This window comes from Pleurodeles waltl, chromosome 3_2, assembly GCF_031143425.1.
Source record: "Pleurodeles waltl isolate 20211129_DDA chromosome 3_2, aPleWal1.hap1.20221129, whole genome shotgun sequence".
Lineage (NCBI taxonomy): Eukaryota > Metazoa > Chordata > Amphibia > Caudata > Salamandridae > Pleurodeles > Pleurodeles waltl.
In genome coordinates this window covers 176,491,770-176,518,680 of record NC_090441.1, presented here as the reverse complement: position 1 = coordinate 176,518,680, position 26,911 = coordinate 176,491,770, and the positions used below count along the sequence as shown (strand labels likewise).

Genomic DNA, 26,911 nt, shown 5'->3' with positions numbered 1-26,911 from the left:
TCCCACTACCTCCAGATTTTCCAGCTGTAAAAGCAGCCTTCTACAACATCTCAAATGTCCCACATGTAATTTGGGCCATTGATGGAACTCCCATAGACCTGGTACCTCTGAGGATCAATGAACAGGTCTACAGAAACAGGAAAAGTACATATTTGCTTAATGTACAAGTGGTGTGTCTTGCAGACCAATACATTACACATGTGAACGCTAAATTCCCTGGATCAGTACATGATTCCTACATCCTGAGGAACAGCAGTGTCCCTGCAATGATGTCACAGCTACAGGGAGAAAGGGCCTGGCTTATAGGTATGTGTTCTGCTCTCCATGTCAGATGTTTATACCCCTCATAACACAGTCAGCACTCCGCCTAGCAATGTTACCTATGGCCATGTTTCCTTTTCCACACAGGTTACTCCGGATACCCCAACCTGCCCCGGCTCCTGACACCTGTGAGACATCCAACTACATTAGGGGAGAACAAGTACAATGAGGCACATGGCCGGATGAGACGTGTGATTGAACGGACTTTCGGTCTCTTCAAAGCTAGATTTTGTTGTCTTCATGTGTCTGGTGGTGCCCTACATTACAATCCAGGGAAAGTCTGCAAGATCATTGTTGCATGCTGCATGCTCCATAATCTGGCACTCAGAAGGCACATCTCACTGTTGGAGGAGGGGGACATTAATGCTGGAGCAGTGTTTGTGGCCGGTGACTCTGATGCTAAGGGGGAGATTGACGAGGATGAGGCACAAGACAACAGGACTGAAATGATTCGTCACTACGTTCCTTGATGTACAGGTATGTCTGCATTACATATCATCTGCGCATGGGAGATGTATTGCTGAAGCCAATCTCTAGCCAGTATTTGCATGCATCAAGGTATGTCTGGGGACTAGAGCCTTACATATTGGTTAACAACCTTGAAGGGTAGGTGACTCACCATGAGAGGTAGTGGTAATTCACAGCTGCTAAGTACGTTTGTGGCATGCTGGTGCCATTGCGGTACAGCCTTCTAGTTGTACTAAAGGTTTAGGGTCCTCAGGCTGCCTGTTTGGGGATAGGTTAGGGGGACTTATCAGTCTTGTCCTGCTGCATAGGCATGTCATGCATTGTCATCTGCTGTGTGGCACGTACCTGTTCCTGATTACTCAAGGAGTTGTGCAATTGAGGATGTTACCTATGTTTCATCTTTCCTGTCCCACACGGGTGTGAATGCCATTGCAGACCCTTACATATGGTGTAACATAGCTCCTGGGACACTGATCCTGTGTTTGTGTTCAACTGCTATTGAGGTATGACTGTGGATTACATTCCTTACAACACTGTACCTTATTCCATTTATTTATCCCTCTTCAGATGACATCTCTGTTTGCAGTCTGCTTGCTGATTTGCCTGTTGGCATAGTTGATAGTGGATGTTAAGACAATAGGGATGTACTTACACACCTGCTGGAGTATCCCACTACATCAGTAATTACATTATTGTTGTGTAGACATGTGTATTCTTTTGTTGTTCTGTAACAGATTTGGCAATACAAACACTAAAGAGACATGCACAATGACTTGTGATAATAGGTGTTTATTTAGTGTAGAATTTCACAGTCCAGAGGAGTGGGGTAGTGCTGTTGGTGATGATCAGTGGGTGGTCCAGCTGTTAGGTTCATAGGTCCTGTGTCCTTTTGCCTCGGAATGACCTTGGTATTGGACAGCCAACAGGGTGTAACAGTGGCATATAAGGGTGACATTTCAGAAGAGGGATCACTTCCTGGTGGGGGGGATTGGTCTTGGCCTGAGGTCCTACAGGATGTCTGGATGGGTGACCTCTTTTATGGGGGGTTCCTCAGCTGCAGGGGTAGGGGTGTTCGTGGCCTGTGGGTTCTCCTGCTGTGCCTCCATTCTAGTAGCAGGTGCTGATGTTGAGGGCTCTGTTGTTGACTGACTACTGGATGGGGCCTGCTGTTGGGTGGAGAATGTCCGCAGGATGCAGTTGAGTTCCTTGAACTCCCCTAATATGGTGGCATTGTGTGCCTGACACTGTTGCCTGGCCTGCGGGTGGTATTTTTCCTGCAGCTTTTGTGTGTCCTGCAAGGTGCTGAGTATCTGGCCCAACAGGTCCTGAGTTTGCTGGTAAGCTCCCAGGACTCTGGAGACGGCCTCCTGGCCAGTCGTGTCATGTACCTGCCACGTTCCTTGTCCCATGATTGGCTCCCCACTGGCCCTTGCCTCCTGTGCCTGTGCCCCTGGTGCAGTGTGTCCCCTCCGACTAACACCAGGACCGTCGTCGTCTTGGGTTTGCACCCTTGACTCCTGCCCCTGTCCTATGGGGCACACTGAAGATTGATGTGACCTTGGGACACAGGTATGGGAAGGTGTGCTCTGCTGTGCACTGGCAGCCACAAAGGAGATAGTTTGAGTTGTGGGGAGGATGAGGCTGGTGGTGGTGGTTGACTGACCACTCATGTCTGATGGGCCAGGTTAATTGTCCGAATCCAGACTTTCAGGTGAACCCTCCCCTATTGGTGCTGCATCCAGGCCTGGGCTTCCTACCACTGGGCTCCTCTGCTGTGTGTCAGTACTTGGGAGACCTGTGGGATGAGAGGTATTGTGTCAGATGATGGTATTGTAGCGGTGATAAAAATGGTTGTATGCTGTCATTTACTTTACTTGCAGGGCAGTAATGGCATTGAAAGTTTCCAGTCCACTGCTTGTGTTCCCATTAGTGAAAGGTTGTAATGGCCCTATTTTGAAGTACAGTTTACATTTGTCTTGCTACTGTCATTGCCATGTAGTGATGTGCATTCCTACCACATATTGGTGATGGGGATTAACATGGTTTAACGTGCAATTGCAGAGATGTGATATGGACGTAGCAGTCAGGCAAGGGAAGGGAGTGTTACATTGTGGTAGTTGTGGTACTTACTGCTGTGTGAGGTATACATGCACTAGTTGGGGCTGTGAGGGAGTGGCGTCAGTGGGGAGCTGTGGCATGCAAGGGTTGGTATAGGGTCAATAGTGGGTTTGTGCACGTTCGGGTATTTTGAGGGGGGAGAAGGTGGTGGGGGTACATGCTGTGCACAGGGACATGGTAGCCAGTGAGTACAGCAGACTTACCAGTGTCCAGTCCAGTAGCAATTCCCATCAGTTCTTCCGGATCTAGTATGGCCAGGACCATCTCCTCCCACTGTGCCATTTCTGGGGGAGGTGGTGGGGTCCTCCACCAGTCCTCATGATGGCTACTTGGTGCCTGGAAGCCATGGCCCGTACCTTCCCCTAAGGTCGTTCCACATCTTCCTAATGTCCTCCCTTGTGCGTGGATGGTCCCCCACTGCATTCACCCTGTTGACTATCCTATGCCATAAGTCGTTCTTCCGGGCTATGGATGTCTGCTGGACCAGTGCTCCAAACAGACGCGGCTCCACTTTGACTATTTCTTCGACCATTACCCTGAGCTCCTCTTCTGTGAATCTGGGTTTTTTTGTGGTGCCACAGTAGTTGTGTTGTAGGTGGGGTGTATGGTGTGCAGGGATTCTGGGTGTGCTGTTTGTAGTTGTGAATATGTGTAATGGTATGTGCGTGTGCTCTGTGGTGTTTGTGTGCAGTGGTGTGTTCTGTGATGCGCGCTTAGTATGATGATACCTGTGGTATCTAGGTGCTGTGCCTCCTGTCAGTGTGCTCTTCTCTCGCTCTGTGAGGCTTTCTAGTTGCAAAGGGTTCTGGGTATGTGTGGGGGGGTGTTTTGTGGTGCCGTGGGCAGGTCTGTGTATGTGTTTCAGGTGTTGCTATTGGTGTTATCCCATCTGGTGCAGTGTTAATGCAGTGGTGGCTATTTTTTTTCCCGTGGCGGTTTGGACCACCAATGGATTACTGCTGTATTGGGTTCTGTAATGCTGATTTTTGACTCGGAATTTGCCAGGCGGTATTTTCTCAGCATGGCGGTGGTGGTGGTGGTGGTGCAGCCGCCTCCTTCATACCGTCGTTTGGGCCAATGTTTTTTTTTTTCGGTCTATGTTTGGCGGTGTTGTGTGGGCTACTTGTAATGCGACGGTCTTCACTCCCCCATCGTTGGCAGTGTATCGGCTACCGTTTGCACGGCGGTCTTCGGTAATGACCGCCAAACTCGGAATGAGCACCTCCGTGTTTGAGTTAACCAGGCTCACTTCTCTCTTTTTATTTATTTTTTAAATGACCAATTAATTTAATTTTTTTAAATGACAAACATTTTTTTTAAATTGTACAGAACTATCTCATTTTAAGTATATCCTTCATCAATGCCTAAAAAACTATCTCTCTCTCTCTTTCAATCAATTTCTCCCACTCACACATGCACTCTCGGACCCTTATGCGCACTCACTCACAGACCCACTCAGACAGTTACGCACCCACTTAGACCCATTCAGACTCTCACACACACACACACTCACAGACCCACTGACAGCCTCATACAAACACTCCCAGACCCGTGCAGACGCTGACGCACCCACTAAAACACTGATGTACGCACTCACACCCAGACACACACACTCACAGCCACTCTCATTCCCAGATATGCCCGCTCATACCTATTCTATCACCCAGAGAGGCTGCAGCCAACTTCCGCCACGCACAGCCAATGGGCTGTGCACACCCTTGGGTTGGGTGGTTAGTGGGGGTCTGGCTGCAAGGCCAGGTCTTGTGAGCAATGTCCGCTGGGCACGGGTGAAGTCTGTGCATGTTGTAAGGTTGGGTGCTTATAAGGTGTTGGCTGCGGCAGCGCATGGCCAAATGCTGTGCACGGCTGAGGTTGGATTAACGTATAGTAATGTAAATTACTATTTGTTTAAAAAAAACATAGAAATCAATTGGAAAAAAACAAAAGTTACAGGGACGTTTTAGTTAGAAAAGATCATAGAAATTCACTTAAAAAACACAAAGGTTACAGGGACATTATAATTAGGCTCACATTTTAAACCTACCAAACTATAGAAATGTCACCTATTATAGTTAGAGTTATCTCAAATAGCCATAACTCATGCGGTAAGGTAACTATAACTAACACCCATGTTTTTTTTCATTTTAGCTGGAAATCACACATTATTTTGAGTGCCCTCTCTTTGCTTTGCTCTTGTTTTCACTGCTTTCCCTTTGTTTTTTCCCTGTTTTTCTGTGAGCCCGCTTCTTGCTTTTTACCTCATTTCCACTGCTTTCTTCTTGCTTTTTCCCCTCATATTTTGCATTCCTTCTACTTGTTTTTCCCTTGTTTTCACTGATTTCTCCTTGCTTTACCCATTTTTTTGAGTGACTTCTCCTTGCTTTTCCCTCATTTTCACTGCTTTCTCCTTGCTTTTTCCTCCTTTAATTGTTTGTCTTCTTCTTGCTTTTCCCCTGTTTTTCCTGCTTTCTACTTGCCTTTTTCCCTCGTTAGGGTCGAGCTTGCGAGTGCTTATGCTGGTGTTCATTAAAGGGCTTGGAGCCTGCCTGTCCCTGACCATTTGTTGGTTTGCGTGGCACTCTGTTTTACAGCGTCGTAATTTATCAAGGCACGTGTGGCATCATTTCTGTTGCTCTGTGTGGAGCAGGGATGAAGCACTCATTTTTTTTCAACTTAATTAGTGCCCATCCGATGCTCTCGACGTGATTAAGGTACTGTTTTGTTCTAACTTCCAGTGCAGATGGCTTGTGACTGGCAAAAACGTGCCCAGCACGTTTCTTTTTATTTTGTTAAGTAGTCTTTTCTCAGTTTCCACTCATTTTTTTTTTTTGTTCGTGGGCGCTGTTGACAAAGGAGGAAAATTAACTTGTTTCCATTTGTTTCTGTTGTAATGCTCATCATGTGTCTTGTGGTTACAAGGAGGCAGGCTTGGACTATGGTTGGAGATGTGCATTTGTAGGTCTGAAGCATCTGTTTACACTGTAAAGACAATCCCATGGCAGATTCAACACTGGACTGACTGCAGCGCAAACACTGCACCTGAGGTCTTGCCTTCATGCAGCCATTGTAAACGTGATTTTTAGACCAACCCATGATTATTTATTGCTTATTTCTGCCTGATTGTGTCTAGAGCGGGAGCTATTCCACTTCAGTGCACCGGGATTCGTCGGGAATCTACTCCGGCAGCAGACGGCACACAAACCAGCCGGAAATCGCATTTGGCTTTGCAATATTCTCACATCTTTTCATTTTTCAACTTTTCAGTACCCTGCTAGTTTTTTTTTAGTGTTATAAAAACAGAAGCTCGTGTTCCAGTTGCAAGTTTTTCTTTTTTCATGTCATTTCAAATCCACAAGATGCTCTTGTCCTCCATTTGGAAGGGGCCTTCCCGGAAGCATTTAAGGCAGCGTTAAGGCTATCGATGCCTTAGTGTAAAATTAATTATTGTGTTTTGACAAACAAGCAACAATGAGACGCAAATGCTACGCGCTACTGAGCGATTAAATATGTTTAGACCTCTATAATAACTGCGGATCTGTGGTATTCTTTCGGCATGCTTCCTACTGGAGGGGCATTTAACCCTCTGTAAAATGTATCTCTCCAGCGCCTCGATGTCCTTTCTAGAGAGTTTTACCGCTAGACCCAAGGTGGGGCTGAAACTGTAATCAGGTGGAAGGCCCCAGTCTTCTTAAAACTAAAGCGGATGTATTTCCATCCCAGCACTGAAAAGATTCAGAAAATATTTACTTAAGGAAGGCTTTCCCAGACAGGGCCCAGGCCAGTTTATAACCCGTGAAAACAATATATTTCTTGTAGTATTCGTTTGGAGGGTTATATAAATAATGAGCGTGGTTGCAAACACCCTCCATCCCTGGTTCCCCCAGCAAGGGGCTATTGATATTAAAGACAAGCATTTACAATTCAGCGGGTCTCGCATTACGTCGAGTTAGAACCATTAGAGTTGTAAAATCCTAACCGGACTTTTTTTGCCACATTAAATGGGAAAAAAAAAAAACGAGCGCAATCATGCTGTGTTAAACACAGTGCGATCGCGCTGCCAAATAAAGAGAAAAAGTAGTCCAGAAACCATACGGAAAACATGTATCCTCGTATGTTTCCAGTAGTTTACCGGTGCTCTCGAGGAGGGCTAAACACCGGAAAAGGCATGACGTATGCATCCCTTTCACGAATGAAAACAAGCAGATTTTAAAAGGTAAGCCCACGAGCCAATGAAAGTGACTGACGTAACATGGGTGTGGTTAAAATCCCCCAAAGAGAGTTTAGAAGAGGAACTGAGCGCTTTGCGCTCCCCCTTAAAAATCTAAAAGCAGAGAGATGAAAAGCTGTCATCTGTCTCCGTTCCCCTGACTCACCCCACTCATGCTTTTGTGGGTGCATTTGACCCCACTAACTGACATTGCTTTGTTCTCGGACGTGTTTAGACCCCTGTGCAGATTCATTTCCCAGGCTTCTTTTAACTCATTTGTTGTGGCAAATGCGTTTGTTACAACAGACTCCTCATCTCCTAATTCGATTTAATGTAAACACTCCAAAACCCATCACTGAAGCGGTTTAAAGGGGCAATAGGGTCGGCTATGTGTAGGGCAATAAAAGCCCTGCTCTGGCAGCTTTCCCTTTCAAATCAAACTTAAAATTGTACTTTAAATTGTGCCTCAGAAAACCATCCACCCATGCTCATTTCTTTTTTTTTTTTTTTTTTTTTAAACCATCAATCTCGGAAGGCCTACTTTGTATTCTAAACTCCTTTATTAAGACACATTTTTTCATTCCCTTTCATATCAGAATGCTCCACCTTTTGCCTTTCCACACGGCTGTATTTGTTAATAGTGTTAATGTTGATGTTTTTTACCCAGGAAGGTTTGTTTGTACCTGTTACATAATATCAGGAGTAAACCTGTTAACCTGGTGTCTACAATCCAGTTTTATTGAACAGAAAAACTCACCCACTAACCCCTTGTTTTACTGCCAAAGCGCAAAGAAGCCGAAAGAAACAAGTGATTCTTAACCATCTGTGCTCTGTGCCTGGTGTGTTTGACAGAACACATTAGCATATGTTGTTGGTTGGCCTTTTTAAAAAAAGAAAACCGTGATATGACTATATCAAGTAATCAGTAACTCCCATTTGAAAAAATCTAAACACCCCCAAAATAACCACTTTTATGGGATACTTAGGTGTGGATCTGCTTTGATTAACACATTCTCGCTTTTCTTAATTTGGGCGTTTTATAGCACCTACCAGTGAAAGGTGAATCGCCTCTAGGCGGTTCTTGTATCAAGTACATCCAGCTACAGGTGGAACCATATGCAAGAGGGCATAAACATGTATGCCTTCAATTGGTTTCCCCTTTGCAGCTAAGAACTGTGACATCACACTGGTGAGTGGCACTCTGGAGCACCTAAGTCTTTCTTGGCGCTCAAGAGGTTGATTTGTGAGGATCGGGCAATGAAAGGTAAGTTATACTTGGAAACACCACACTGAAGGAAAGTAACCCACAGGGAACCTCGGGAGAGGCCTCCCTTTCTCATTTTAGACTCCTCCCCTTTATGTGGTTGAACCTAGGCAGCACGCATGCACGGTCTCTTGACATGTTGTAATCTACTTCTGTGAGCTTTCACCACGCCCATCACTTTTATTCGTTCCTTGGCCTGCCTTTCAGAATTCACTTGATTTCAAATGCTTTATGTTTGTCCCGCCTTGAGGCTTTGTTACTTCCTTAGAGGCTGGGGGGACCCCAAAATAATAATAATAAAAAAATAAGTAAGAAATAGCTATATTTTCATTTTTTTCTGCAGATAGAGGAAAAAGGTAAATGGAAGTGCTTTAGTTATGTGCATGACCACTCGAATTATGAGGCAGAGAACCAAATTATGCAGAAGGGTTGACCAACGTAGGTGACAAGAAAAGTCCAGATATGCATTTACAATGCCAAAAGCTCCTACTCAAGCAAATGCGAGACCCATTGCATTGCAAATGCTTCTTTTTTGTGTGCCTTCTCCTTGTGTTTTCCTCGTTCTCACTGCTTTCATAGTGCTTTTTCATCCATTTTTGTATGCCCTCCCCCTGCTTTTCCCTAATTTCCACTGCTTTATCCTTGCTTTTCCCCCTGTTTTTTCTGTGCCCGCTCCTTATTTTTCCCTCATTTTCACTGCTTTCTCCTTGGTTTTGCACCATTGTTTGAATGCCTTCTCCTTGCTTTTCCCTCGTTTTCACTGTTTTCTCCTTGCTTCCCCCCTTTTTTGTGAGCCTTCTCCTTGCTTTTCCCTCCTTTTCACTGCTTTTGCCTTGCTTTTCCCCCTTTTTCGTGTTTTGTCCTTGCTTTTTCCTATTTTTCAGTGCTTTCTCCTTGCTTTTTCCCTTGTTTTTTGTGTGCCTTCTCCTTGCTTCTCCTCATTTTCACTGCTTTCTCCTTGCTTGTTCCCTCATTTTCCGTGTTCCTTCTTGCTTTTCCTTAGTTTTCTCCTTGTTTTTTTTCTCATGGTTTTTGAGTGTCTTCTCCTTGCTTTTCCCTATTGGCGTCGGGTTGGATGAACGTGGGGGGTGGCCACAGGTCCTGGCCACAGGCCAGACCCTGCTGCCATCCCATTGCTGAATTAAAAGAAAATAGAAATTTACTGAAAAACCAACGGTTAAAGAGACGTTGTAGTTATGAATTAGCATTTAAAAACCCTTAGATATTCACCAAAAAAAAACAAAGGTTCCAGGGACGCTATAGTTAGGATCAGAATTTACATAAAGAAAACCATAGAAATTCACCTGTTTTAGTTAGTTATTTCAAGTAACTATAACTCGTGCCTGAGGTAATTATAACTCGTGTCCTCACTAATTACCAAACATTTCACATCAATAATAGCATCCTCTATGACGTCATTGATAATATCATTGCAACATTTGCAATAAAATTATTGGTCTGCAAACTGTGCATGGCGGGGGCTCGAGTTATATTTACCTCACAGACACACACACAAATGTTAAAGGCACGTTATAGGCAGGTGAAAACGTCAGTTTAAACTTTTCATTTGAAATTTTCACCGCCAGCAGCAACGTCACCATTGTTGATTCGACCCCGCTACACTGGACCAACCACCACTGCATCCACTTTTCCATCTCCACGCCCACAGTGAACATTCACTCTATGCGCCCCGCCTACAGGAAATGGAATCAGATCTCAGAGGAGCAACTCATCAGAACCCTCAGCAACTTACCCCCCGGACACAACAGATGCCAAAACCTCAGCTCTCAACCTCCACAAATGGATCACCGACTGTGCCAAAACCCTAGCCCCACTCCGGACGACCACAGGGAAACACTCCTCCAAGAAAGCCAGTTGGTTCACCCCCACACTCCAGGAATCAAAGTGTTCACGTAGGAGGTTGGAGAAGAAGTGGAGAAACAGGAAATCCCAGTAAGACCTTGCAACCTTCAAATCCGCCACAAAATCCCACCACAACCTCATCAGATCCACCAGGAAATCTGCCCTGCAGGACTGCATCAAATCCACAACACACAGCACTAAAGAACTCTTCAGCGTCATCAAAGGATTTGCCAAACTACAAGCTGAGACCACCAACATCCCTCCATCTCAGGACCTCTCCGACAGACTTCCCACCTTCTTCCACCGGAAGATCAAAAACATCTACAACAGTTTTGGACCCCAAGGCTCTCTGAGCTCACCAACAACACCCCTGCCAGGATCCGCCGAACCCCCATGACTCCTGCACGCCTGGACCCTCCTCACGACGGATGAGATCCACTCCATCATGAGCAGCATCCACTCTGGGGCCCCGACTGATCCCTCCCCACACTAGATCTTCAGCAAAGCTAGCACCTGGATCACGCCCGAACTCTGCAAGACCATCAACTGCTCCTTTGAGTCAGCAACCTACCCCATAGACTGGAAGCACGCCGAGATCTGCCTACTTCTGAAAAAAAAAACACAGCTTGCCCAACGGACCTCAAAACCTACCGCCCCATCTCACTGCTGCCCTTCCCAGCTAAGGTCACTGAGAAAGCAATCCACACTCAGCTACGCCAACTCATCGAGGACAACAACATTCTGAAGGTCTCCCAATCAGTATTCAGAGCTAACCACAGTACCAAAACCATCCTGCTCGCTGCCATAGACGACATCCGCTCCCTCCTCGACCCCACGCAAACAGCAGCCCTCATCCTACTTGATCTTTCAGCCGCCTTTGATACAGTGTGTCCCCCCACACTATGCGCCAGACTCCACGCAGCAGGCATATGCGACCAGTCCCTTCAAAGGATACACTCCTTCCTGACAGGCAGAACACAGAAGTGTTTGTGTTTGTTTTCTTTATTTATGGTCTGTATAGCGCTTTGATGCGTTTGCCGGAATGCGCTCTATAAATAATTTAATACAATAATACAAGGTCAGGCCCCAGCCACACCTGTCAGAGCCCACTGACATCAGCTGAGGAGTACCCCAAGGATCGTCGCTGAGCCCCACGCTGTTCAATATCTACATTACCCCACTCGCCCCCATCGTCAGGAACTACGGTAAGACTATCTTCTCCTATGCTGATGACACCCAGCTGATCCTCTCACTGACCAAGAACCCCCTCAACAGCCAAGAAGAATTTCAGGGACGGTGTGGAAGCAGTCGCCACCTGAATGAGGGAGAGCTGCCTTAAGCTGAACTCTGACAAAACCGAGATCCTCATCCTGGGACTGTCCTAATCAGCCTGGGACAACTCCTGGTGGCCCTCAGCACTCTGCAGACTCCCCACCCCTACAGACCACGCACAAAACCTCGGCATCATCTTTGACTCAACGCTCACCATGACCAGACAGGTCAACTCCGTCGCCTCCACCTGCTTCCACACCTTCTGACTCCTACGGAAGAGCTTCAGATGGATACCAACCGACTGCTGGAAAACCGTGACACACACCCTAATCACGAGCAGACTTGACTATGGCAATGCCCTTTATGCTGGAACTTCCAAGAAGAACCTGAACAAGCTGCAACAAATTCAGAACGCCACCGCCAGACTCGTCCTAGACATCCCCCGCCGAGAACACATCATAGAACACCTGAAAAACCTCCACTGGCTCACCGTCCAGAAGAGGATCAACTTCAAACTCCTCGTAAACACCTACAGAGCCCTCCACGACAGCGGACCCAGCTACCTCAACCACTGCATCATCTGGTACTCCCCTTCCAGAATTCTCCATTCGTCCCAGCAGTCGCTCGTCAACGTACCCTGCATAAAGAAGTCCTCGGCTGGAGGAAGATCTTTCTCATACCTGACAGCAAAAGGTTGGAACACCTTACCTCCTCACCTCAGACAGTCGCCATCGCTGCCTCAGGTCAGATAGGACCTCAAGACCTGGCTCCTCAACTGATCTCTGTGGACCCACCCCTCAGCACCTTAAGACCCAATGGGTGAGTAGTGCGCTCTAAATACATGACTGATTGAATGAACAAAACCACTAAAATTCACCAGTCATAGTTATCTCAAGTAACTAAAACTCATGCCCCCGCCATGCACAGAGTTGTCATCAATGATGCAATTTCAGATGTTTCAGTGATGCTATTGATGATGTCATAGAACATTTTGTAAATGATGTTACATGGGAGGTAATTAGCACTGCATGGCAAGGCCCTGCACCCAACCCCCCGCAGGTACCCAAAATCATGGGGTGGGCAACTCCCAACCATACACAGCCTATTTGTACAACCCCTTTTGACCTAATGTCATTGTATGTATCTGTACAAATCTAGTGACCCTCAAAACGATGAGTCTCATATTATGAAAAGGCCGCAGGAGGCAGGCAGGAAAAACTTTAAACTGTTACATAGAAAAGGAAAACGTTGCCGCAGAGTTCTTTGAGAACTACAAGTCTATATAAATCATCTCAGAATTGCCCCTTTTAATGTGTGTGGTAGGCAGAGAAATGAAAATACACATATGGCTGCCTTTGGATTCAAGATTGAAGCTTAGGCCTAATTAAGTCATAGTTTAGTCCAGCACAAGACACTTCAGTTTTGCAAAATGCAGTGTTTTTATTTTTGTGCAAAAACTTTCCTAATGATGGTCACACATTTTAAATAATTCAGACTGTTCTCTATCACTGGTCAATCCTGCTCCCTTACCACAACAAATACTCCATCCCTTTCTGCTTAGACCTACTCCCTTACCACAATGAGTACACCACTGGAAAATCAGACTCACTGAGAGCGATCCTGTGTTAAAGGACCTTCACTTTCTCTAAATGATCACAGAAAACCACAATAAAACTTCCCAGGGCATCATCATGGGTAGAAATTTCCAATAAAGCACAGACCAGTTGAACCGATCTTCATTTCAACACCATTCTTACTGACTCCTGTTAATGCCATCAATCAGAACTTCCACTTTCTCATTCTATAACCCTTTGCCACTGTGGACCACCAAGCCATCCCCTATAACACTTACAAGTAATGTATGTCCCTTGTAATTGTTCCACACTAAAATATAATATAACAGTGATTCTACTATGACATTAAACATCAAGGCCTCTAATATCACATTACAGCTTCTTGGTGACTTCCTCAGGACTAGTTCTTTCCAATCTGGGGCACCACATCAGCCACTTTTCTGCACAAATCCTTCATCTCTTCATCTGCTGCAGTCACCTCCCCTTGCTTCTTAGGGAATACAGTCTTAAAGCAACATGACCTGGTTATCTCTATCTTGTGAACACTCCACTGTCTTTCGACTGACGAGCCAGTGAAGATTTGCTCTCTTTACGATCTTTAAAGTAGTCCATCAAAATGGGATGTTAAATTTGAAAGAAAGAATAAAAACATTCTCACCTCATAGGCCCCTCAAACTCTTGGACTGAGGATGGCTGTACATACGGAGGATTGAAGAAAACGCCAGGAGGTGTTTGAAGGAGAGTGGGGGTATCAAATTATAAATGGTCTTTTATTTGAGTTTTGAAACATTGGTAGTCTGCATCAGTTTAAGAGTAGATTGAAATCTTCTATTTTCTAGTGATTCTGCATGATGAATGACTTGGATTAAGCACCCTCACACCTATGGGTTTAGGCACCATATACATTTTTTTCAACTTGGCTTGTGTAACTTCACTGCGCAGTTTTTTGCTGAAGTGTTGTTTGGGTTCAGTACCAGGTTACAGTGTTTCCTGTCAAAGAATCATGTAGTAATTTAGGCAAAAAATCTTATCTGTACACTTGTGATTATTTTCTCAGGGAAGGTGAGAGGTGGTACCAACTTCGCACCATTCTGAATAAGAGGATGCTGAAACCGATGGAGGTTGTGCGCTACACAGGAGTTGTTAACGAGGTGGTGACTGACCTTCTCATCAGGCTCCAGGAAATAAGGAGCAAAAGCTCCTCTGGTGTGATGGTCTGCGATATGGCCAATGTCCTCTATAGATTCTCATTTGAAGGTGAGGCATTACATGCAGAATACATCATTTGTTATGTTATATTGATTTGTATAGTGCTCTAATCACCCGTGAGCGTATCCAGGTGCTTGTGTGTAGTTTTGTGGTCTCCAAGGTTCATATACAAAGAGCCACGTCTTCAGCTTCTTGCGGAACTCAAGAAGTGAAGAGGAGGCTCCGAAGTGCAGGGAAAGGTCGTTCCATGTCTTGGGTGCGATGTAAGAGAATGAGCAACCTACGTTTTTGATTTTTGCAAATGTGGGGAATGTGTGCAAGTGAGGCAGAGCGTAGGTGTCTAGAGGTTTGGTGAAGTGCATGCGGCTGTTCAGGTATTCTGGTCCTGTGTTTGAGAGGTTTGAATTGGCTGCGCTTCTGAATGGGAAGCCAGTGAAGCTTTCTGAGATTCCGGCATAGAGTGTGTTGCAGAAGTCCAGCCCGCTGGTGATGAATGCTAGCATAATGGTCCGTCTGGTGTTCTGAGGCAACCATATGAAGATTTCTCACAGCATACTTAGGACGTGGAAGCAGGAGGGGCACACAGCGTTGACTTTAGTGGTCATGTTTATTTTGTATTCCAGGATGATCCCTAGTTTGCTTGTGTGATCTGTGGGTGTTGGTCCTAGCTCAGATGGCCGCCAGGTGGAGTCCCATGGGAAGGTCTTGTCACTGAACACCAGTACTTCCATTTTGTCAGAGCTGAGGTGCAGGCAGTTCATTTGCATCCAGGCTGCAACCATGGTCATGCAGTTGGTGAAGTTGGTTCTGTGATTGTTTTGTCCATCAGGGAGAGGATGAGTTGGGTGACATTGGCGTAGGAGATGACTGTGATGTCTTGTGATCCGATGACGTTGGCGAGCGGTGTCCTGTATATGCGGAAAAGGGCGTGGCTGAGCGACGATCCATGTGGGACTCTACATATCAGTTTCTTGGTCTCTGATGTAAAGGGTGACCGCCTTTGGGTTTTTCCTGTGAGGAAGGAACAGATCTATTTGAAGACGGATCCTTGTATGCCAATCTCAGTGAGTCTTCTAATGAGGGTGTTATGGGAGACAGTGTCAAAGAGCGCAAAGATGTGAAGCAGGGATAAGGGCTGCTGTTACTCCTCAGTCTAGGATGATTCGAATTTCATCAGTGGCCGCTGCGAGTGCTGTTTCAGTACTGTATTTCTTTCTGAATCTTGATTGAGTGTTGTCTAGCAGATGGTGAAGTTTGACTTGCTTGTTCATGGCCTGCTCAATCACTTTGGCTGGATAGGGAAGTAGGGGGATGCGCAGAAGTTTCTCAATTGATTAGGGTCAGCTGCAGGCTACTTGAGGAGGGCATTGATTTCTGCAAGATTCCATTCATCCTGGAAAGTGGCTGACGTGATGGAGTTGTTGTTGATGTGTGTCAGGGTGGTGCTGATTGGTGATGTTCCTAGGTGGTAGATTTAGTGGTGTCATGGAGCAGTTGTGGCCCCTGAGTGGATGGTCCGCATGATTGCTGCTGAGTCATTTCTGGTGAGGGTTGTCCATTCCATCAGGTAGCCATCTTGGTTGATGGTGGGTAGGTTAGCAATGAGTTCATTGGGGTTGAGTTGGTATAGATGTTTGTGATTTTGTTGTGGAAGAAGTTGGATAGGATGTTGCAGAGTTGCTGGGAGGCTGCGATGATGGTGACAGTGGCTGGTGGCGAGATGAAATTCTTGAAAACTGAGAAGATCTCCTTGCAGCAGTTCGAACTTCCTTCGATGCGGTCCACTATTGCTTTTTGCTTTATGTCTCTTATTTGCTAGTGATAGCATCTGAGTGCAGCCTTGTAGGTAGATCTGTCGGCGATGTCGCGGTCACTAGCAAAACATCAGAATGGTTGGAATTATGGGCATGCTGTAATCAGGTCCATAAACGACTGCTCATGTGAGGTGCATATCTTCACCTTTTATGCACAGAATAACAGCCGCCTCATGGGTCGGGGTACCACTCTTGGTCCAGTGGTTTCTTAAGAACTTTATACTATTGTCCAGTAATTCTGCAGCGGTGGATATAAAATAAGACAGAACTTTTCTGACAAAACCACATAACACGCAGACCTTTTTGCCACCCATTGCTGGGTCCCAGCCACCCTTCAGATCTGCCAGGGCCAAATGTACTAAACATCTTAATAAATGAACGCACATTGATTCATATTTGAATACAAATACCTGTTGTCATTCCTAACAAAAACAGTGGGAACTAAGGCTTACATAGGGGCATATTTACAAGAAAATAATGCATCAGTTATGATGCTCCACTTTTCTTGCGTCTCCCCTACTGGCACTTAACAACTCCATGGTTGCGCTGTATTTATATTGTGGCGCACCATGGTGGTTGTTAGCACAGTAGTGTCAAAATGTTTGACGCTATTGTGGCGTTCTGCTGCACTAATGTCAAAAATGTTGACGCTAGTGCAGCAAAGCACAGGGAGGCCCATTGATTTCAATGGGTGCATCATTTAAACACCTGCTATGAGCAAGGATGGAAAAAATGGCGCATTGAAATCTTGTAAATGTCACTGGGCCATTTTTTCATGCCTCCCTGCACCAGAACGGCCACCTTGCATACATTTTGCCTGACGTAGGCTATAATGTGGCGAAAAGGTGTACAAAGTGGCACCAATGCATCTATTGCCCCACTTTGTAAACATGGCACGTGGAAAAAAACACCTTAGCGCCACCTTAGTGTAAAAAAAATTATGCTATGACGCCCTAAGGCGGCACAAGGGGCTTGTAAATATGCCCCTTAACTTCTCAGAGCATGGGCCATATTAACCATAAGCAAATCTTTCTTGCTTGACAACACCTTTAAGTGCCCCCTTAATTAATTTGACCCCTTTCTTCCCAGATCTGCCTGAGCTACAAACACTCAAAGATGCCTAAAAGTATCTGGACCACAAACAGTTATCTGTCCTCGCAGCACCAATTTCCTTCCACATTACGCCCTTTCTGATTATGAATCCACCCCTTTGCCCATATGATTCTGAATTCACCTCCTGGCCCAGTGGCAGTATTTTAGCGTGCTCTGACAAAACTAATAGTTTTGGCTTGCAGGTTTGTCCTAACAAAAACATAAAAACAGCCTGCTTAGGAGAGAAAACACAAAGCAAAACATTGTTGCTTTTGGCAACAATACATACATCAGATAAAGTATTAATTCTGTGATGAAGGAAGGAGGCCGTAATAAATAGCGTGAGCTATGTGACAGCACAAGAAGTCAGAAATTTGCTGTAATGCAATTACCACTCAATTCTGAATTTACCACATGGCCCTAAATATGTGCATTTGCTTTATGCTTAGTGAAGGCTTTTAGCTGAGTATTGCTGTAACTGTGAGCACATCCTCATCCCTTCGCGTTTGACAGCTCTGGGGTCACACTTTGCCAAACTCTGCATTAAAACACACGTGAAAAAATGGGCCAAGTAGTATTGGTAACTCTAATAAACAATCCCTGCATTATATTCCCACCAGTTACTGCACAATATATTGACTTTCTAAATAAACAGGTCATAACACTTTTATGGAGTTTCAGTAACTTATATTGCACAACTACTCACCAAGCTAAATCGTACAAAAAATATTATTAATTACACAGGCGAAACCTAATGCATTTACCAATGCTTGTTTTAGCAGTATCTGCTGTCATTTACCAAGCACATTTAGAAGCTCATGTGGCCTAATTATGGTTTACAGCCAGTAACTCATGTCCTCACATGTGTGCACAAATGAGCCTATGGGATTACAACTTGTCTTTGAATTTGTGTCAAAGATCCTCTGGTGTTCAGCATAGGTGCTACATGCAAACTTTTGAGAAGAAGATGGACTGTTTGGGCATGAAATACCGGTTGCATGTTTGTTGTTTGTTTAGGCTAATGCATCTCTTGATGTTGTAGTAGGTGAAGATATGGCTATTTGTTTTTGTATCTATTGAGCTGTCCAAAGGAGAGTGGCATGGCATGGCACATAGGGTTTGATTGCAGCTGTGGCATGCCATAGTGACTTAAGGATTGATGGCTTTGATTAGACAGTGGTGTCTCAGATGTTTTTCTGGGTTGGCCCATTGACATCTTATGGTAGTGTGGACAGCAGGCTTCTTCTGTCTTTGTTCCTCTGTGTTGTGATGTGGTGCATTACGAGGCCCGCAGGGTCGTTGATTGTGTTATTAGAAGGAATCCTTGTAGACATTCACAGTTTGTAGACTCTTAAAGTATTCCCCCATAGTGAACCTCCTCTTTTGTTGAGTTCTTCTCACCTTCCTCATGTCATGGATAAGTATGTGTACACATTGATGTGTATGAGGTTGGGCTTCTGCCACAGGCTCTCATCATTGAGATGGCGTGTGGTATTTCCCTTCATAGAAGTTACTGGGTTGGGATTGGTCATTCTGCTGCTTAATGATTATGTGCAGGAATGAGTGGAGGCTCTGCGGGTGGGTGTGTGAGACGGAGTGTGCATTCATGTGTGCTGAGCAAATGGTTTAATTTGCCTTCTTCAGAACTTGAGATCTGGTGTTGAATCCTGGCATCAGCACCTGAGAGATAATCATCCGATTCTTCGCAAAACTGCTTTGCAAAAGGAATCCTGTGAGATGTAAATTGTTTTACTGACGAATAAGCGGATGCACCTATTCGTGTTGTTACATAGTAGAAAAACCCACCCGAGGGGTGTGGAGTGGGAGATTTAAGGCGTGGTTTGCTTTGAGAATTTGTGAATACCCACAAGTTCATCTGTGGACCCTTCCCATGCAAAACATTCTTAGAGATTTGTTCCAGCACATGCCTGGAGTACTTGCCTTTTAGTGTGGGATGGGGAAAAGAGCAACCCCAAAGAGACAAAGGGGGGTTTCTCCATGGGGAAAAATATTTCCCCGTCTGGGGGAGAAAAAAAAAAGTTTTATTACAAAAAAACTCCATTTGCATAGCGGGTGGCATGTCCCTCGTGAGGAGTTAAATAACATGTAAAACAGCAGGTGTCCCTTGCTATTCTCAGTAATATGCCTGAAAGGTGAAATTAGGACAGTGTTACAGGGAGGGCCTGACTGGGAACCCAAAGCAGCCTGGCACATTTTGCCAGACCAGCCGTCACATGGTGCATAGTGAGCGAGCCTGACCACTTCAATAGGGCTTGGGGTGTTCTTCCCCAGTCCCCGCAATAAGATTTGGGAAAAAATGGCAAAAATGGTGCATTTTGCAACACATTTTTCATTATATATTCAATTGTATTTGTTTTTAAAGTGTAGTAAATGATGACTTTACCGTGCACCAGGATACGCCAATATTTATTGAAGCTCTTCGGTGATTCTCTCACCATCACCTTCTAACAGTGCCTCTGATCTCACCATAGCCCCTCTCTCGCATGTATTTTATTTGTTTTATAGCACCTCTCTTACCAGCATAGGGTGTCAGAGCACTTTCCAGAAACACACATACAGAGACAATGACCCATACGTGCGTAAATTAGTCTATAGAAAATATTACATAAGACAAAGGGGACTACAAGATGTAGGATTCACATGTCAACCATACTAGTCGGTATTGTTTAATAGTGCCTGGTCTGGGGAAGCATAAACTCAGGATTTAGAAAGTAAAACAGTGGTTAGGGTTCACTTTACTAATAATTTATTTCTACCCAAATACACAATTTATAGCAAAATTAGGAAAATCAAAGACTGGGGAAACCATAACTTTTCCTACCTGTACCCTGCTGTTTGCTTGCAGCTCTTTGATATCAGTTCATAGCTCACTGTGCTAGATTATGATTGTAACTTATAAACTGCAGAGTAACAAAATGATCTCAGTGACAAAAGCAGTATCCTACTGAGCTATGTACACAAAATGCTGTTTTGTTTTCTGCATTGTAGACGTTCTTCGCAGCAGTTTTAACCCTCTGCGCTACCTTAGATGAGTCAACAATGCAACTAGACAAAACTCTGATCTCTCTCCAGCAGGTATATTAACCACCAGAGTTATCTTGGCAATTAAAAAAAATAAAGCATTTGTTGAATATACAAGGAACTCTGCAGTGCTTTTATGACAGCTGCACTACTACAAAACCGGCCCCAGTAACAAAAGCTCCCCACCCACATCACTACCCTACAGGGGAAATGCCTGATGCCCGTTACGGCCAGTCCGGTCTTGGTTACAGGCATACTAATGGGTTTATGATTTCCCAAAAAGTAGTAGATTTACTCCCATGATTAGGAGTGGGTCTAACTGGTTTAAATTTACACATTTTATTTGTGACTTGGGCTCTTAAACTCCCTTCATGGTGGAAAAAAAAATAAAACTAACTATCTAGAAATGATATCTACAGTATTGTAAATATGTGAAATAATGTAACTGTCTATTTCAAAGATTTAAATCCCCACATGATATACACAATACTGTATTGCTTAGAGTGTGTTGATTTGTAAAATGTCCTTGCCTGTATTGTGTATTAATATTGAATGTAAGGCCATACCTATAAGTCATGCAAGCTACCAACAGGAGAAGCGTTAAGGGAAAAATTATTTTGACCCTTTTTTCCCTGATCCCATAAAACTTTTTCTGCTTGACCCAGAGACACATGGGAGAAAAGTACACGTAATTTCTCACCTGCATAATATCTTGAAATATGGTGTGATGCAAAAGAGGCACATTGGTTCCAGTTTCATAAAGGCATAGACATAATGGGGGGGTCATTATGAGACTGGGGGTCTACGGACCTCTGCTGCCAAATGCGGCAGTCCGAATGCTACATTATGACCGCATCGGTTGTGCCTCAGATGGACCGCCAGGATTAGTCGTGCTCAGACTGTCTGGCCATCGTCGCGGTCCTAATCTGCCAGGACGGCGCTGCCCTGGGGATTACGACTTTGTTCTCTGTCAGCGATTTCATGGCGGTAACACCGCCATGAAAAGGCTTCTAGAGAACGGGTGAAGAGGGGCCTCAGGTGGGCCGTGTACTGCCCATGCACTTGGCATGGGCAGTCCAGGAGTCCCCCTGCCCAGGACCCTCACAAGGTTCACTGTCTGCTTTGCACCCTGCCAGCTACAGACTGGCTGCCGGCTCGATTACGAGCTGGAGACCGGGCAGTAGGGTGTTTCCTACTAGGCTGGTGGGAGAAACCCAGGTTTCTGCCCACCAACCTAGCAGGAAGCTCTTAATGGGCCCGGTGGGGGGACAGCCACTGTGGCAGCAACCTCCCCGTTGGAAGTTCGGCAGACGGCCAAAACCGTCCGTCAAACTCTTAATCAGGCCATACATGTTCTTCATCACTCACTGTCAGTAACAAGTGGCTGGAGGTTAAAACCAACCTTAATGGACTCGGAAGTAAGGAACAGACAGTTGCCCTTTATAAGAGTTGGGGTACTGCAGCCCCGCGTTCAGTATTCTGAAAGCTGCTCATTTGGAGAGCATGCCTGACGAACCAAACCGTGCCTGCTTATTGTGTCATGTATGTTTTTAAGGCATCATGTGACTGTTTATTTTAATGTCATTCTTGGCATATTTTAGATGTAGATATTAATTCTGTACTTTTCTACATATTCGAAGTAAGGATTATTTGATGTTGCAGTTGATTTTATCTGTATGTTTGCATATTGCACTGGTCTGCCAGTAACTTTGAACCTGACACAGTTTATTTTTTTTATTTTTCTCCAAAACTGCGTGATTAAATCCTTTAAGAAATTGCTTTGTCCTTGTCTTCAAACACGAAGTTCGTTCTGTAGCTCATAAGCCTCACTCCCTCTACAGGAATCTCAGCCATTCTCTTTGAGACGCGCATGGGCTGCTTGGAGGAGCAGGTCCCGCCGGAGACGCAGAAATTCATCAACTCCATCGGCTACATGTTGAAAAACTCTGTGTTCGTCACAATACTGCCCGGATGGACCCGCGGCTTTCTGCCCTTCTGGAAGAACTATCTTGAGGGCTGGGACATCATCTTCAGCATTGGTAAGGGTTAATTGGGCCACGTCATCTAAACTGCATTAACAATCCACCAATTGCAGTAAGCATACAATTGGTGCAAGTATGCATCACGTCAAGCGGTGGAGGATCAAACTTATACATCTGAAAAATATAGATTTGTTGAAATAGATACTATTTAAGATATATTTGTCTATTTTTTCTTTTCACTTCAGATTGTTATTCTTCACTTTGGTTGCAGGGATAGTTGCCCATGATCATTTCAGACCATGGGTTAATCCCAGACAGGCTGGTTTACTTTGTACAGACAGGACTAGCTGTTACCAGGCTCCTTTCATCACCACACTCAAGTGCATAGGGAGTGGGCTTTAGGTCAGCCACCTTCAGCTGTTAGCTGGCATGGGTCACCCCATCAGCTATTGCATGTTTAAAGTGGCTTCCACATTTTATATCAGCCCACTGGAGGGTTGTGCAGGTATACGTTAGCACTAGTAAGCTGAGAAAGAGTCATTCTCCAACCCCTGCATATGTGATGTAAAGTGAAAGTGGAAATCAGTTGTACAGTGTGGCATCGGATGGTCTAGCAACCCAATATTTCATTCAAAGGGGTAACCTTTAGATTAAAAACTGCACTGCCCTTGTCGCATGCCCTGTCCACTCTTATGTTTTCAAATACCTCATCTGTAAGGATGAATGACCATTGAAAGGTGGAAGAAAAGAGCTAGTTAGAGGGTTTTCCTTACTTTTCTTTTCTTTTTAACGTAGTTCATCCGTCCTTGTGTTTTTTGCAAATAAAGGGTAGTAGAACCCCCCTGCTGACTGTACTTCCTGGGGTGATCTATAACTTACATAAGTTTGTGTTCTTAAGTTTGATTTTTACTCCTAAGTGTGTTTTACATCCTAAGATTGCTTTCACATTCCTGTTGGCATTGCTTTTTGGATGAATTAGTGCATAATTGTGATTTTCCACCAAAATGTGATTTTCCTTTGAATTGTGTTCCCAATCCACAATCCTGCTCACTTTGTAGCAAGTGGGATTGTGCACAAAAATGTGATTTATTTTCCTAATCCTCTTCGACACACATGTTGATGTTGCCTCATGGGCTATTTTGTACCCTAACGTGCTGTCAACCAAATGTAATCACAGGGGGTATGGCTGAAAAGATGAGTGTTCAAATGTAAAATGTGTATGCTGTGCATATAGCAACATACTTATGGGTGGCCTTTTGACAATTGACTAGGTAGTCCAGACACACTAACAAGATTGCAAGTCAGTAGGCAGTGTTTGATTTTTGAAGGAGACTCCACTGACCTTTAGAACACCATAGCATTTGCGTGAAACCTTATATCATCCATAAACACAGGTTGGCGAGTTACTACCATTCATATCTGTTGTTTGACATGTTAAATGTCTTGTGTAGCCCTGCCTTCCTCAAGACTTTGAGTTGCCTGTCAAACTAGGCCTACTCAGTTTACCTAAATTGATGGGTGCAGGTAGGAGTATATGTGTTGTAAGTTGAACAACAGTTTACTTATCTTCCCTGAATAAGGGTGAGAGAGTCACTGCTCCTACACTACTCTTGTGATTGGCCTTTAAAAAGAATGGAAAAAAAAATCTATGACCATTTAAAGTTGGAACCTAGGAAGATGTTACTGGGGATGGAAGCTGCCTCCTCTAGTGCATCTTCGCAAAGCGCTTCCACCTCAAACAGTGACCAAAAGCAACTTTTACAAGTAATTTGAACCTATGATGCTAACAGTGGAATTCATATATCAGGGTTCAAAATAACTACCAAGTAAGTAGCTGTATTAACAGTACGATGATCCCTGGCAGCATGAAAATAATTAAGAATATTTTGTATTTTAACTTCATTAAGTCACTTCCCCTAGATGTCCTCAAACATTTTAGCTTCAGTGTCTATTATACAAATTGCAGTCATTACACCACTATCCCCATCCACATAAGCAGGCGGCATGGATTGAATGTCATTCACCCATAGTTATTTGACTTCTAAGTATGTCCAAATTCAATACAAATGCAGTGCATGTAGTCATGGGGAAATAGGACAAGCCCGGTGTGTACCCAGTTTAAAAAATATACATTCTAAAATCTGTCTCATAATAATATTGATGGCTTTTGGTTAATAATGTAACACTTTGATGCATCGGGTGCTCTTACCACTGAATTCCATTTTATTCATAACTGCCCATAAAAAAAACAGCATGAGAACCGAGCAAATGCCTTCTTTTAATTCAGTAATGCAAAACCAGCCTGTCAGCATAAGACCTTATTTTGCTGCATCAAGCAGGGTGATAGCATTATTTATATGTGTGTTAGTATCCCAGCCAGGCGTGAGACTGTGTTGCTGTGAACTCACTGATCTATGTGCCCTTCCACACGTATTGCCAGTATTTTTGAGTAAATTATGGCATCAGACTGGATACAGAGAGATGGCCCGATGTGACCCACACCAGTGTGCCGATTTGCCTTTTTTCAAGCATACTACAATACAGATATTATAACAAACTCTTGATCTTTCCATATCAGCCTCAATGCTCTGAATAACTCAGTGGCTAACTGCTTCAAATATGTTATGCAGATTTGTCGTGTGCACTATCATCTGGGCGGGTATTCTGGTGCTGAGCAGGTGGGAGTCTAGCCAAACAAAGGGCCTGGTGGGACTACTCAAAAACCAGGCCTTCAGCTTCTTGCGGAATTCAAGAAGTAAAGAGGAGGCTGTTATTTGTAGCAGCAAGTTGTTCCACTTTTTAGCAGCGATGTATGAGAAGGCTCGATCGCCAGATCTAGTTTTCCATATTCACGGGATGTGTGCAAGTCGGGGTCCGGATGAGAGGTTGTTTCTGAAAGGTTTATGAAACCAGATGCAATTGTTGAGGTATGCTGGCCCAGTATTGGGTAGTACCTTGAAAGCGTGGTTGAGAAGTTTTAATTATGCTCGTTTGTGTGTTGGGGGCCAGTGGAACACCTTCAAGTGTAGTATGTTGTGAGTGTGGCGTGGGAGAACTCTGTAACTCTGGCCACTGAGTTCTAAATGGTCTGCAGCCTTCAGATGAGTTTTTTTGCTGATCCTGGTATAGAGGGTGTTCCAGTAGTCCAGATTGGTTGTGACGAGAGCTTGTGTGAAGGTTTTTTGGGTGCTCATTGGGAGCCATTTGAAAGTCTTTCTCTGAATAAATATGGTAAAATTCAATAGACATAGCATCCTCACCCATAACCTTTATATAGGGACAGATTCAATAGCTTTATTAACCTCCTTAAGTGTAATGTCCGTTTCTAAACCTATTCAATGATTTCCATTGAGTCAGGTCAGCTGTATTTACAATAGGAATTGATCTACCCCTTCTTCAGAGCTAGTCAAGTCTTTACTAAATGGTTCTTGTAAGAATCATTGAACCTGCTGTGGTATGCCTCTAATATATGTGTAACCATTTTCTCTCTGAGCCTGCAACCGATTTGTCCACACACAGCAAATATTTGTGAAAATAATACTATCACTTCCTATATCTGATATCAATTGCTTAGTGCATGTGCAATTTAAAGTTTTCTTAAAGTGATCTTTTACCCCTTGATTCTCCATATATTCCTTTTTTATATACAGCATAATTATATATGACTCCCCTCACAGTAGCCTCAAAGGTGTTGCAAACCATATCTAGCAGAGCAGTACAAATATTAATCATAAAAAATTCATCTGTATACATTCTTGTATGATTCTGATAACCTGAGTCTGTTAATAATGTCCTATCAAAGGTCCATATTTTGATAGCTATGCCGTCTTTATTACTTAGTAATCAGATACTCAGAGGATTGTGGTCAAATACTGTTATTCATTGAACTGATCTCTGTTTGATCTGATCGATATGAAGGCCATTTAGCCGTGAGTATTGCAGATGCACAGTTCCTATAATGCTCACCATAAGTCTGTTAGCCTGTGTTTCTCTATTACTTTTTGTTTTGCTGCTCAGACCTTTGCATTCTAGTTACGGTATTTGGATTTTAAGAATCATTTTTATATTTTAATACGGATTTAGAATCCCCAGTGACAATAATTGAGCTCTGCCAGTCTGTTAACCCAAAGCCATAAAGCTGCAGATACTCTTGCTACTCCACATCACTAAGTCCATAAGCTTGACTACTACATCCTTTCACTCTAATTTTACCAACACATCTTTAGCAGCCACAAGAGTATCACTCATATAGATCCAACGATGTAAGTTTATCTTTAACCATGCTGTTCATGTAGGTAGGTCTGTGCACTGACCTCCTGAAAGGCCTGCATGAGATTTTTTTCTGTGGCTGTTTTTCAACTGTTATATAACTATAATAAAAAAAAAGAAGTGAGGTCCCCAATGAATATAGGTATGCACTGTTGAGCCTTAGAAAGTACAGATTGTCATAGTAAAAAATTGCTTTAAATGCAAGTATGGAATTTGGATGTGTTCCACTGCTCTTCACCCTTTAATTATTCTTTAACACACAATAAGCAGAGGTTGTTTTGTCATTGACAATTCTCAATATCTTCCATCTTAGATTCTAAAACTCCAGAGAGGGAGGGCAATATGTGTTATCACTAAATTAAGAAAATGGGAAATATGTTCATTCAATAATCCAACAAAGATGGTCAGGAGCCATT

At 44.0% G+C, this 26,911-nt stretch overlaps 1 protein-coding gene across 1 annotated transcript in view; it reads left to right on the top strand.

Moving 5' to 3' along the window:
• The window catches only part of LOC138286654 (sterol 26-hydroxylase, mitochondrial-like), a 198,386-nt gene that overhangs the window by 104,311 nt on the left and 67,164 nt on the right, over positions 1-26,911 (top strand). Inside the window, exons 3-4 of the mRNA XM_069227118.1 lie at positions 14,145-14,344; positions 22,086-22,283. Of these exons, the coding sequence (XP_069083219.1) occupies positions 14,145-14,344; positions 22,086-22,283 (398 nt within the window). The remainder of the gene's footprint in view (positions 1-14,144; positions 14,345-22,085; positions 22,284-26,911) is intronic.